The following is a 14,778-nucleotide window of genomic DNA, read 5'->3' as shown; positions in this document are numbered from 1 at the left end:
CTTGGTTTTGTCCCCCTTGGCATTTGCAGAAAATCAACAAGTTTACAACGGACACATCCTTTGCGTTTAAGCTTTCGGAAAGACTCTTATGAGCAAAAAGAAGCACACAGCGAGATGAGGATGTTTGAATCAGATAGTTTTTAATAAAGCATACAAGTTCCCAGCGCTAACATTTCTTCATAAAAGACTTAATGCAACCAGAGTGGGAAAATATATATATATATACTCCAGCCTCCAAACAGTTTATCATATCAGAGAGGTATATCCAACACTGTTGAGTTCTGACTGTATCAAGAGGAGCTTGGAGTCAAAGCCTTGGTCTCATGACTCATAACTGCACACAAAGACAATTCCAGATTAGCAGCAGCAGAAGGGTGCGACCCTCTCAAAGGACCTCCTCAAGCTGCCAGGACAGTAAAGACAATTAGAGCTGCCTTTTAGAATGAGTCACAATTCTCTTTTATTATCTGCATACGGACTTCCCTCTTCTCGTTGGCAATTTCACCTCTGGGGCCAGGTGTTTCGATCCAATTACCACTGGGTCTTCCTTTACAAGAAATAATCCCTTTTTTAAAAAATGAAAGAAAGAAATAGCTACTGGGAGACTGGCTCTCTGATATCACAGCTGTCTAGTGTTACAAAGGTAAAAATGTTCCCAGTGTACACACAGAGATAGGAAAGAACTAAACAGCCGCCATTCTAATCAGCTGCAGTCGTTGTAGCGTCATGACAGGCCAAGTCCAGATGCAGGGATGGCTCCAACAGCAGAGACACACAAGATACCCTTGTGTCAAAAACACTTATGGAAGGAAATGTCACTACACCCAAGAGACATCTAAAAACCACCAAACATAAGAAAGGAGGAAGGCGGGGAAACCTTTCCAGCATGGGAGTTCTTTGGTGGGAGCTGAATCCATGGAAGTCTCTGTGTTCCTTCAGAGTGGTTGATCTCAGAGTCCTGTGGCTTTAACGCTGATCCCAAACATGAGGCAGCGACCCACAAACCCAACTGTGATGGGGGTGGAGCACAGGTGGGAAAGGGAGAAGGGAACCTCAGGAGGAATACCAGTCTTCTTGGGAGCTATCCTCTCCCTTTTCTGCCTCAGGCAGCCAACATGAACCCGGTTTAAAGTGGGAGCAGTTCCACAAAGGAGAGAAGAAAGACAACCAGATCGATATCTCTCTCTCTCTCTCTCTCTCTCTCTCTCTCTCTCTTTCAGATTGAAAGCCGATAAACTGTACTGGGCTGAAATCCTTCTGGCACCTGAGACATAAAATCCCAAGGGGATCCTGTCCAACCCCAGAATGGAACAGGAAAATCAAACTTTCTGCTCTTCAATAGGGCCCACCCACCAGCCACCCCACAGACGAAGCTGCCACAGTGCCAGGAAGCAGATCCCAACTCAAAGCTTAACCAGAGAAGCAAGATCTACACAGGGAGTAACACTGTGCAGAACTGGAAGGGCAACACTAGGGAGGTTTTAACAAGGTGATTATCTGAACCACCTGAAAGGTGCTCGGATGATTTGCATAAGGGAAAAGTGGAGCTCAGTGGCTCCACATCCGCTGACCAAGACCCATGAAACACATTCCTAGCTGCACTGATTTGACTGGGAGGTGCAACTCCTAGGTAAGCCCTGCTGGAATCAAGCGATATGGCATCACATCTAAGCAGATGATTGCCCAGACGCAATTGCTGCTGTGTAGTTCTGCAGTGTTGCAGAAGAACACCAGCTTCATGACAGTGTCATTGAGCTTCACTCAGATTACTCTACTGAATAGTTTATTAAGATTGTCTAAATCTACTAAGCAACCTTATAAAACAGAGAGGGGAAACCACCCAGGCTTTTGCTATGCCAGGGCTGTAGGGCAAACTTTCAGCTGAAGGTCTCTCTTTGTGTGATGTGCAACACTTGGTGAGCCAGGAAGACGGGCACAAGAACAGGTGGGGCCAGGAATCACCACCCAGCCCCTTCGTGCAAGTCACAGTCTCGCAGCTCTGCTTTCTCCAACCTGGTGCCCTCCAGATGTTTTGCACCACAACTCCCATCAGTCCCAGCTAGCATGACCATATGATGCCGGGGTTCATGGGGGGGGGGTTGTAATCCAAAGCACTGGGGGTGGAGAAAATGAGGGTGGGAAGGAAACCTCGTCAGCAGGAACGTGACCCCGACATTTCAAGTTGACTCACTTAGGAATGTGAGCACATATGAGGGGGAAGCTAGTTTTAAAATGGCTAAGTGCCCCTTACTTTCCAGAGAATGAGGTGCATTCTCACATAGGTGAGGAGAAGAGAGGAACTACCCCATCCATGGAGCTTCTTATGAGGGCTAGAGCCTAACTGTGCTTTGGTCTTTGGCCGTGGCTTACAACTCTGCTGAAGTACCGTCTTGTTCAACAAGGATAGGGAAACAACTAAGCAAAATGCATTCCTTCAAAAACTATTTGTGGAGTGACGTAGGGTTTTCGTAACAGTTTAAAAGCACCCGACTAATATTGGCGGCAGTTTCGGGACTGACTGTAACAAGTGCCTTGACTTCCTTCAGGAGGAGCAGAATTAGAACTGGAAATACTATTTGTCATTGGTCAAATGCCACTGACTTCAACAGCAATCTAATTAGCTCCAGCTTCTGTTTATTCCTACTGAATATGCATCCCCCTGAATCAAGGAGAGTTAAAAGCTGAGCTGCCGGATGCCATCAACAGAGTACAGGCTACACTCTATCTTGGAATTTTACACTGGAATCTATAACACTGCAAGGATGAAATCTTTTGCATTTCTTAATTTCCTCATTCTAGCACCTAAGTTCTCTTCTCCAACACACACACACAAAAATAAGTTAAACTTCCAATGTATGGGTTAGCGAACACTTCACAGAGAAACAGAGCATGGCTTCCTAAAGGTGTCTTCTTGATTTGATTTATATATTTTTTAAAAAACCTGCGAAGACACAGCAGATAAGCAATCATCTAGGTTTGTTTGTTTGTTTGTTTGTTTGTTTGTTTAAAAAGGCAAGCTCAAAATGATGTTTGCTCGGTCGCCTGTGTTTTGAACAATGGAGGCACAAAAGTCTGTGTGAGCACATTTTCCAAGAATTATTTCCCCCACCTCACTGCAGGGTCTTAAGCAGCATCAAATTCCTCTGTGCTTCTCCCTACAAGCCATTATCAATTGCACAAGTACTACAGCAAAAGATGTCAAAAACCAACCAGATGAAAAGAAACACAGGCACGCCAGCATCTGCTTAAAGAGTAGAGGTAGGTGCAGCATGAAGATTGACGTATCAGCAAGGATTCACAGCAAATGCAGTGCTCGAGTTCACAAGAAGAGTATCCAGAGTCCAAGCTTTTTGGTAAACTGAGTCCTGGCTCTACAGCAAGATGGATGGGCCGTGAAAACTTGCAGGAAGGACTTTTTGCACATTGACAGAGGTACATCCAAACTAGCCTAAAGATGCTGGGATAGCCCAAGTGAATGTATTCAAGATGCAGGGCCACACAGCCCAAACAGGAGCAGGCTGTTCTTGTGAAGCGCTGAGCAAGCGTGTGATTCCCTTGGGGCAGATCTTCTGCTTTAACAGTCTACATCGCTTCCTCCGCCAGGCAGTTGGACTGGACTAAAATAACCTTTTTGTGATCATTATCAGACTGGAACATCCTCGAAGGTGCAAGGACTCCCAGCTGGCAGTAAGGAGCAAGGAAACAGATTCACAAGTTGCATGTCAAAAAACAGTTAAGGCCTTCACATCTGTCTCCTGAACTTTTAAAAATGCTTCAGCAAAGCCTGCCTCAAGCCACCACCCTACCAAATGTCCCCATTTGGAGTAACAAAGTGCTATAGAATTCATTTGAAAGTACCAAAAGAATAGGAAAGATCTTGAGTCATTAAGGACCCTTTCGGAGTCTGAGGACTTTCAAGCAGGTCCTTAACCATAAAATACAGTCTCATCAAGAGCAGCTAAGGTTCCCCACCACACCCCTCCTAACCAAACAGTTAACACATAAGTAGAGGATAAAATCTTTGGAGTGGGGGAGACCAGCCAGCTAGCCATGCTCATGATTCATAGCTGGGATTTGTCCAATATATTTAGGTGCCTGAAACAGGAAATTCAAAGGCCATCCTCTTCTCCAACAGACACAAAGCACCATCTGCCGGAAAGCTCTCCTGTGCCAGCCCCATTCAAAGTGATGGAGGCTGCACAAGAAGGTCCCCATGCATTTCAATGGAAAGGTTGCTATGGAGAACTGCCCGGTGAATTGTGTCCCCTGGTCCAGATCCATCTTTCATGCTGGACCCTTAGAACCACCTCCAAATTGTCATCACTTGACTTTAGGGCAGGGCTGCCTCTGACAATTGGCAGACAAGGCCCTTTCAGACAGGGGGCACTTAAAGATTCCTTTGTAAGAACGTGAGATAAAAGAGGTGGTAGGATATTTCTGAATGTCTGGGTCTGGCCACAAGGTGTGAGGACACCTTTCCATAAAAGGCACAGCTCAACAAAATTGACTACCGTTAAGTCAACTTGCCATTACATTTCAATAGTTCACAAGGATTTCTCTCACAAGTGATGCATCAGCTTCTTGGATTGTCTGTTAAAAACCACAAGATTGTCCTTCATAAAACAGCAGGTAGTGAAGACTCGCAAAAGTTACCATTCAATCGTTGGACCTTGATGTAGAATCAGATTTTAAGCCATCAAGAACTGTCACAGCATCACTGAGGTCAGCAGAATTAACATTAACACTTTCCACACCACTCTACGGCCATCTTTGTCACAACATCCCTTCTTTATTTTTAAACCTGCTGGAGATTCAAAGCATTGCGCCCCGCCCCCCCCCCCAAGAGACAGAAAACAAAGCAAGGGATGTTTGAGCACTGTCAGCTCCAGGTGCGCCAGAAAAGTAACTGCACTAGAAGTTCTTGTTGATTAGCTCATGTGTGTTTAGAACCCAACCCATCAATGCGCTGGAGTCCTGCTCACTCATTGTCATTCCTGCCCCCAGTTTACAGAAAGTGCATGGGAGGTGGCTGCCCCGCCCTCATTGTCAGCAAACCCATGGGGCCCATCCGCAACGTGGGTGCACAATTGGTGCAACCTCTGAAAAGGGAGCGCATGCTGCATGTGGAAGTGCTGAGGGCCAGACTAGGGAGCTGCTTTCCTCTCTATGCGCAGAAGAGGAGCTCGGGGGATGCTCCTCAGGGGTGGATTCTGGGTTTAGATCTGTTTCACTGACAGAAAACTGGCTTTGCAAAGTAGGCATGGCAGGTGGGAAAGTCAAGCCCTCCCTTTGGGAACATGCAAAAGCCAACTCCGTTTCCCACGCTTTCTGCATTTCACTTACCATTTCCACAGAGGGTATAACTTGGTCCGCAACGGTCAAAACGGAGTCACTGTCACTTAGAACCAATAGGGTTTAAGACACCCAGACATTAATTGCCTTTTGTGGGGAGGGCTTAAACACACATTGCAGAACAAGACTTCTGTTACAAACTGACAGTTACGGGTTTTAAGGGAAGATTCATTAGTAGCAACTAAAACAAAAGTGTGCTTATCCTTCTCTCTTGCTTAGAAAAATTAAATAATGTCCCACCCAGCTAGCATTTCTGAAACATTCTTGGTGTGCTGTTGATATGTTCCGTAATCCTTAGTGGGTGCTACTATCAAGAGGTAATCAGTTCTGTCCCATGTGTTCCCTGGCTTAAATAATTACCCAAAACCAAACAAAAAACAAAAGACCCACTGCGAGGAAACTTGGAGTGTGAGGAGAGAAAGAGCATCTAAAAAGCAAGTGATAAACCTTACAGGCTGGAAGTCGTTCACAGCCTGAAACCAGCTTCATATGATTCAAGTGAGTATCACAGCGACTGTAGTTTCGACATTCTAGGTACGTACAGAGTGAATTTTGCCCAAAAGGCTTGTAGGCTCTGGATAACGCATTCAAAGCCTTGCCTCCTCCTTCTGTCACAATGGAAACCATTTAGGGTTTCTGCTTTCCCAGTTTAGAAGGAAAGGGGGCTGACGAGAATGGGTCAGAGCTGGGCAGCTCTTTAGTCCTGGAAGAAAGAGAGGTGATAGAAACGGACCCCGCTATGGCTTGCTTGTTGGTCTGAGACACCACTTTGTAAGCTGCGATGGGCTGGGCGCCGACACTCTGGTCCCCTTCTGGGCTGTAGTGACGGGAATACTTTGCCAATGACTGTGGACGGAAAGGCTGGTTGGCCTTCACACCCAAGAGGACGTCTTGGGGGAGTGTGTGCGCTTGGAGCGTGTCGTTGGGGATGCTGCCCAGCTCTTGAGATGCATCTTTGGGAGGATCGGGGCCTTCGCTTACTCTGGCAGAATGAGGGAGAGCACCGGATGGCTGGGGCAGCGAGGCCACAGAATACTGACCTTGCGAGAGAGGAGAGCCATGCAGCCCTGCATCTAGGTTCTGGAAGGAAGCGTTAAAGGTGTACTGGGGAGCTCCAGCAGAGCCCAAGAACCCCGCCGAGACAGGAGATTCCTTTGCCCCGCTGTGCAGCATAAACTCTTCCTGGCTCTTCTTTTTCGTGAAGGGAGCCCGCAGGAACACGTCGCCCTCGTCCTGCTGCTTCGCCAGCCCGTGGCCCTTGGAGATGAAGGGCGCTTTGGCGAAGATGTCCAGGTCGTCGTGAAGAGTCATGGAGCTTTGGAATGGAGCTGTGGCAAAGACGTCTCTCTCGTCCGAAGCTCCTCCGGGGGGTTGTTGGAAAGCATCAAGCTGCACCCCCATGCTCTGGGGAACTTGCAGATTAAGGTCTTCTTGGGGAATGCTACCCCTTTCCAGATGCTGAGAGTTCAGTTTATAAGCTTCCTCTTCCTCTTCGGAATCCATCAGCAGAGGCCTGGACCCACTGCAGTCCAAGATGTCCCCCTCGTGGTCCGTCCCTTCTTCCCCTTCACTGCTGTGGAAAGAGCTGTTGCTGGAAGGACCATCCCTTGATAAGTACTCCGATTCTTCTCCGTGTTCCGCGCTCCGTGATCTTCCATCCAGCATCTCAGGCTGCCGTTTCTTCACCGGGAAGCAGCCAACAGCAGACACTCCAGGACCGTGCTCAGTGCTGACCACAAAATAGATGGTTGGCTCCCCCTGCAGACCTACAACGCATAAAACAAGAGAGTTAACCTGCCGATCTTAGGATTCTCTTGGCAGAACTAAGACACAGATGTGTTATGATGTTGATCCAAAATCAGCAGCACAAATGTGGGGGTGGGGAATGGAGGGAGGGAGAAATACATTTGAAATAATAAATAAATATATGCAAAGATGAAGCCGAGTAAATTACAGCACATAGACTGGAACACGACTCTATGTCCTCTCACATTTCAGGACTCCACAAAAATGTGTGTTGGAAAAAGATGGAGGATGTTATAAATACACAGACATTCAAACCTCGGGATATGACTGGAGTGGGTGGCGAATGGGATGGCAGACACAGAAATCTGCACAGCTGAGGGTCACTAGCACACAACCATCGCTTTTGGTTTTGTGTTTTTAAATTTGAAACAAGGAAGACAAGGTGGCAGTGGTGAGTGAAGGAACTAGAATAGTGTGGTAAGATTCTGCTAAGTGTTGAGAAACTAAGTGTGGGGTTAAACAGGGTGCACAATTAGCTGACGAGAGTGTTTTCAGCACTCTGTCTCCCTGCCTGTTGCCCCCCCCCAAATGGCCAACAATCCCCACTGGTTCTCTCCCACATTATGCAGCAACAAATTGTTGTTGCTGAGTGTGGTAGTGGGGAGGTGGGAATCCAAACCATATGAACAAAAGAAAACATTTGTATTTGCTGCCTTGGAATGAATCCAATCTGAGGTGTTTTTTCCTCTGAGTTTTAGTATTTAGCAGGGAGGTGACAGTGTTTTGGATTTTTAATTTTGCGAGCAACCCTAAAGAATGGCCACCAATCCTAGTGGATTCCAGGACATGAAGACACTCCTGAGAGGTCAGTTCTCCAGCTACTCAAATTCTCTGCTAATCTTTTGCTGGCAAAGGAGGATAAAACAGGCTGGGGATTTCGGCTTGCCCACTTGCTCAAAGAGCAATGGCTGCTAATCACAGGTGGTGGCCATTCTATTTACATCCTAGCTTGGTAGATGCAGTGGCGTAGCGTGGGGGGTGCAGGGGGGGGCGGCCGCACCGGGTGCAACATCTGGGGGTTAGGGTTAGGGGGCACAAATCCACGGGTTAGGGGGCGCAAATTACTTGCCTTGCCCCGGGTGCTGACAACCCACGCTACGCCACTGGGTAGTTGCAAAGATTATGGCAGCCTTCCTGAACCTGCTACCCTCCAGATGTTCATTTCCTATCAGCTCCACAGCCAACATGGCTGCATGATGGCTAATGGGGGTTGTGGTGCAAAACATCTGGCTGGGGAAGGCTGGAATGGGGCATGAACCACTGCAATGTTGGCTCAATCCAGTCCAAAGCCATATTAACTAGTAGAAGTTTAATGCCTGGTTAACTAGAAGAATGAAGGGGAAATGGAAGGACTTTCTCTTATTACCTCACTGGAGGAATCCATATTTATTTTCCCAGGCCAGATGGATCACACAAACAGTCATCAGAACACAAGATAGCTTACCTTCCAAGAAATAGTAGCAGGTTATCATGGCATAGGACTCATGTTAGCAAGAGGACAGGAAAAAGGCACATGAAAACTAAACCGTTGAGAACCAAATCCCCAAAGCGTTCGTATTTGCTATCATCCATTTTAAAATAACGGAACAGGATTTTGGGCCTCACTCCCTTTTAGAAGGGCGGGGGGACAGGGACCAAATCCTGTGTGGTCTATAGGGCAAAGCGCAGATCACAGCCCACCTGGGGACACAGGCTATGCTCTGCCAGTTTTGGGGATTCTGGACTAGCAGACCCTGTTCTTATCTAGCCAGGCCCTTCACACATCCTTAAGCAAGGCTGTGTCCTCAGGACCACTGAGCACAGGTGGACGATGCCTCCAGTTTGAAGAGATCCTGGAGCATTAATTCTTGCTTTGCAAACCTAACTTAGATTGACTAGGGCTGTCCTTGTTGTGCTGCTGTTTTTTAATTAAAAAAAGAGGGAGAAAGTAGTTCATTCTTTGGAGGGGGGGATTCCAATGGAGGGACCTGCTTTTCAGGACACTGGAGCTAGTTTTCCCCCCTCAATAATCAAAGACAGTACTTCAAAGATAGGCATCAAAATGATTGTTTATTGAGAGACCATCAGCTTTGATACATTACACTGTAAGTGCATGGCCACCATAGGCAAGAAATGGGAGGCAATGTAACATGCTGTACAGAAAGCCTATTGAAGCCAATATGCAGCGTTCCGTTAACAGGACTCCCTCTTTTATATTTTAAATCATTCCCACTGCAGTAACGAAAAAGCACCCTAGGGGAAAAACCCCAATCTGAAACACAACCACTCTGAACGTTGGGTGTGTAATATGCATTTTTTTTCAAGAGGTTCAGGTATCCCCCTCCCCAAAAGAAAGCTATGAGCTTTGCAACTGTCCCCACCACCACCACAAAAAAAGCTGAAGGGGAAAGGAAGAAGAGAGCATATGAGAAATAGTGGATTGGGTCATGGCTTCAGCTGGCTATCATCAGCAGTTGCTCTGGCTATAACCAACTGAGATGCAGGTTCAGCTAGGAACTAAGGGCGCCATTTGAATTTAAAAAGCAAGAACAGGCCCTTTAAAATTCTCTCTTTCGGAGGGGCTGTGTGTGTACCTGCATTAAATACTAGCTTGTCATATTTGCCAGGATACAAATAAAGCCAGCCTGTCTTGCTGAGTTTGGATTCAAGGCAGCAAGAGGCAGGCTTCCTTTGCTTTCAGGCTGACTAATTCCACTAGAAAGACATTCCCCCGTGCTCCAGATGAGCAGCAGGCATTGCTTCCAAGCCTAGTGGATGTGCTAACTAGGAAAGTCACTTTAAAGCTATGAAAGGTGTGTGTGTGTGGTGGGAAGAGAAATATGTCTGGGTTCTCTCTCTTTCATTCCAGAGCAAGGAGCTCTAAAACAGAAATCAAACTACATTTTCACCAGCCTCATAAAAAAAAAATAACATTGGCTTTTATATAGTGCTTTAAGAGCATTATCAATTGCTTGACATATGTTAGCTCAGTCCTTCTTACCCTTTATTACCCCCATATTGCAGAAGGGAAAACACCTTGGACCAAGGCTACTTTCCACCACTGTGCCACACAGCTCTCCCACATGCTTGGCAGAGGATGCCCTTCACTCCGCCAACCATCTAAAGCAGCAGTTGACACAAGTGCCCCATATGAAGATCTGATCTGCACAATTCCCCCGCATAAAATCCCCATTGCCTAGTTCAGTAGGCCCCATTTTGGTTCAGTTCATTACTTGCACAATTGCATTTCATCTATTCTATACAATTAGACTCTGCAATGATATATGTACTTGCATATAGCCATAATATATTGTTTTTCAACTCTGCAATGGCAGAAGGATTAAACAAACATAAAATGCAGTTCAAAAAGAAAAGAATGCACAAATCGGTCTGCAGCATACCTAGGCCTCCTGCACATACAGCAACCATACTATGAGGACCAGGGAGAGAAATCTTCACCATACAAATCGGAATGGCGACCTGCTCAGTGCTGGGATCAAGCATTTGAAGAACTTGGCAATAAATTTTCTTCTTCTTCAGCAATTGCAGAAAGGATTTTGCTTTACTGCACTTCAGAGACCTGGGTAAGTTTCAAACCAACAATGGCAGCCCTGCAACTAGTCAGCTGCCTCTTGAGACTTTGAAACCAGAAGGAGAAGCCCAGTGAGGATGCGGAACATCTTGCAAAATTGCATATTATGAACCTCATTGCCTGGGAACCCAAGTTCATGCTGCTTTGTGTTCCTTGGCAGAAAGGCTGTGATGGGCCAAGGCTTTCTAAATTCCCTGCAAATGCCTCCCACACAAGTGCATGGGACTTAATGGGAACTGTGCAGGAACACAATGCATTCTGAGGAACGGATTCCCCATGGTCTTCATCCAATCTAGTTTGCATAGCTCAGTAACAACATAAAACCTCCTACACATCTGCCTATAGTCCATGGGAGAATAAAGAGCACTGTCCAGTTAATTGTAAGATAATCAAAACAATAATGTGTCCTGAATACATTTGGTACTGCAGGATACATAAGACTGATGGGTGAGCCACTGAGATGTTCGCCACCCGCCACCCACCTCTTGCATAGATGAGACCCTCTCGAAGGGCAAAACCAAGACAACGGGATGAGCAACTAGGCCCAGTGTGCTGAAAGGAGGATCCAGAAACCAAGAGAGGAGGAGGAGTTTTGGATTTGATATCCCGCTTTATCACTACCCGAAGGAGTCTCAAAGCGGCTAACATTCTCCTTTCCCTTCCTCCCCCACAACAAACACTCTGTGAGGTGAGTGGGGCTGAGAGACTTCAGAGAAGTGTGACTGGCCCAAGGTCACCCAGCAGCTGCATGCGGAGGAGCGGGGAATCGAACCCGGTTCACCAGATTACGAGTCCACCGCTCTTAAGCACTACACCACACTGGCTTTTTACAGACAAGACGAGAAAGGGCAGAAAGCTAAGAGACGGTTTAACGGTCTGTCTAGAATACTGACCCATTTCTGTGATATCCAGCTTGAATTTTTGTGACGGTTCCAGCACAGCATTCCTAGCCAGCAGGTATGATTGGTAAGAAAAAGTTATGGGACTCAGGCTGCAATCCTATACAGCAGCCTTCCCTAACATAGCACTCACCAGATGTTTTGGAGTACAGCAACATACAGCTGTGTGGGATGGGAATGATGGGAGTTGGAGCTCAAAACATCTGGAAGGCACCAGGTTGGAGATAGCTGCTGCAGACAACATACTGGTGAGCATTCTGAGAATATGTCTGAGTCCGCCCTGTAATTCAGAGGCACAGAACCATTTTCAGCCCAAGGACCAAGTTGCCTTGTGGGCAGTTTTCTGGGGTGGGTGGGTGGGTGTGGAGAGACATAAAGAAGAACGGGCAGGGAAACAGAAGTGCCTCTTGACTTTGTGCAACAAGGTACACACACATGCACAGAGGTTTCTGCACACTCACAACCCTCCATCCAGGCAGCGAGAGGCATTACCCCAGCTCAAGGGTGTGTTTGAGCCAGGCAACAGTGCAAAGCAGGGCTGAAGAAGAGGGGGCCTGGTCTAGTCCCAAGGGCCAGGTAGAAGGGCTTTGAGGGCCCCACCCCTGCTGTAATTACTAGATCCTATTATTAGAGTACACTAAATTTAATATTAACACAGAACAAAAAACTGTGATTCCTTCCCATACAGGCAAAGTGATGCTACCTTCATTAAATAACACAAAAAGGATAGTGGGTTTACCTTCACTACAATAAAGGGGACACACACACTTCCAGCAGTGCAGAGGCCCTTACACTTGTTTTTAATTCCAAACACTCAATTACATAACCCAGATGCATTGGTTAGGGATGCTGGCCAAGCCATATCTATGACCAAGCAAATTATTGACTAATGACTCAGAATGGTCAGTGGGTATTCACTCACTAGTCAAGAAACAGCTGGATTTTCCTTGACTGTTCTGAACAGGAGAAATTAATCCAACTGTGGGTGAAGGTGGTTTGCTATAACAAGATATAAACAAGATCTGTGTGTGCGCTAATAGAATAAAAACAGATTTGGGGACAGAGAGACAAAAAAACCTCCAGTTTGAGAATGAGATGGGCTTTGGCAGGCTTCCTCAACCTCAGCCCTCCTGATGTTTTGAGACTACAATTCCCATCATCCCTGACCACTGGCCCTGCTAGCTAGGGATCATGGGAGTTGTAGGCCAAAAACATCTGGAGGGCCGAGGTTGAGGAAGCCTGGGCTTTGGGCTCTGAAAGGCTAAAAGTATCGGAGTATTTTTTGTACTCACTCTCTCAGGATGGCAGAGCTTAAGCTGGTGTTGCTTCCCCCTGCTCTTAGCCTGCATATTTTGTAACCTAGGGAACTGCCTTACACCAAGTCACACAATCAGTCCATCCACTCAGTATTCCCAACCACTACATGCAGATGCCAGGGAGTGACTCTAGAACCCTCTGCAAGAAAAACAGAATCTGCCGCTGAGCCACAGCCCTCCTTCCACCTACACTGTAGGAGCTTGAGACTCACAGGGGAAGCAGCCAGTGTGCGGCAAAGGCAAAGCAGGGCAGGGCAGGCCAAGTCAAACCGGAGCCCAGGCAAGAACAGTACTATTGGTACGGGCCAAGACTGGGGAGGGGAGACGGTGAAAGAAAATTGGGAATTTAAAGTGTATATATCGAGATTTTTTTTTTTTAAAAAAAATTGCTTTTAATGAGAGATGGAGAAATCGTGGAATGGAATTTTTATGACCTTAGGGGAAATGTCTTAAGAGAATAAGTTTAAATATATCAGCTTTAATGAGAAATAAGATTAAATAAAGTAAAAGTGGATGGCTAATTGGTGAAAGAGAGAATGGAAAATTACAGTATATTAAGATAAATTATTAGGATAAAAGCAAAGATGGAGGATTTGCAGAAATATCTATTTGAACTAGAAAACAAAGAGGGCAGGTGTGAGGAGGTCAAGGAAATAAGTTATAGAAAGAAAATGATGTAAAAGTTTAACTTGTTCTTTTTTTCTTTTTCTTTTTTGATTGTATGTATTTTCTAATTATTTTTTTCCTTTTTATCTGTTTTTGCCTTTTTGCTTTTTTATTTTTTCATTTTTTCTTGGAAATGTCCTGTTTTTCTGTATTGTGTTTCTTTTCTTTTCTTTTTTTTTTGTAATGTTTTAAAACTTGAATAAATATTATTCCAAAAAAAAAGAAGAAGAAGAAGAAGAACAGTACTATGGACAGCTCCACTGAAACATTCTCCTCCTAAGGCAGCTGCAGCAGGGCAAAGGCGCCTACAGCCAACTGAACCTTTCCGTAGGTCGACAAGACCTGGAGGGAGACACAGGAGGGCTCTACCTCTCTGGTTTAAAGGCCACACCTTATTGTGCAGTCTTCTGTGGAGATAGCGATATTGCAGGGGACTAATCTGATGAGGATGGTGTGGAGACTATGTCTTCAGGCCGCGAGGACATCAAAGAAAGCACCCATGAGCTCACATCTTGGACCAAGTGGTGTCCTCCTATGTACTGACACCTTCTCTTTTCATAAACATGCTTCCCACCTCCTCTTTTTGAGACAACAAAGCAGCACAAGTGGGGAAACTGTGGCACTCCACAATTACAGGAGCATAGACGGAATTAGGTCTTCACGTGATGGTGGGGCCACACCTACACTTTGGGACCCTCTGCCTCGATACCAGGCACCATCATTGCACTTTTTTGGCCCCTGCAAAAAAGCATCCTTGTTTAGACAAGGCTACCTGGATGTTTAGAAAGCTGGTGCAAGTTTCAATCTGTTTTCAGTCTGTTGTTACTCAAACTTTTCAAAAGTTTAAGTTATCGCCGTTAGTTTTATTACTGATAATTTCATTTTTGTAAACCACTTATTTAAATAAACGAAAACGGTAGATTCTGTAAGAATTCAGGAACTGGCCCCGGGAGACCTGAAAAGGTCCAAGTGAGTATCTTCTTCTTTGGATACATAGTCACCAACAAGCTTTGCTGTTGGAAGGGCTCAGGGATGACTATAAAGCTGCCTTCTACTGGCCTGTCTTTTCCCTGCACCGTCTTCTCCAGTCGTCCCCAACCTGGTACTCTCCAGATGTTTCTGACTACAAACCCCAGTACCCTCAAGAACTGCCCCTCACCACCCAAGT

At 46.0% G+C, this 14,778-nt stretch overlaps 1 protein-coding gene across 8 annotated transcripts in view; it reads right to left on the bottom strand.

Annotated features, from left to right (window-relative positions):
• Positions 1-2,906: 2,906 nt before the first annotated feature.
• The window catches only part of AAK1 (AP2 associated kinase 1), a 116,024-nt gene continuing 104,152 nt past the window's right edge, over positions 2,907-14,778 (bottom strand). For all 8 annotated transcript variants that reach the window (XM_081868404.1, XM_081868403.1, XM_081868406.1 and 5 more), the window contains one exon: positions 2,907-7,118. In XM_081868404.1, coding sequence (XP_081724530.1) covers positions 5,980-7,118 — 1,139 coding nt within the window. In that variant the 3' untranslated portion in view covers positions 2,907-5,979. The remainder of the gene's footprint in view (positions 7,119-14,778) is intronic.

The sequence above is a fragment of the Podarcis erhardii genome, assembly GCF_964252035.2.
Source record: "Podarcis erhardii genome assembly, chromosome: 7".
Classification (NCBI taxonomy): Eukaryota; Metazoa; Chordata; class Lepidosauria; order Squamata; family Lacertidae; genus Podarcis; species Podarcis erhardii.
Note: the sequence above shows the minus strand (reverse complement) of the source record. Positions and strands in the feature narration are given on the sequence as shown.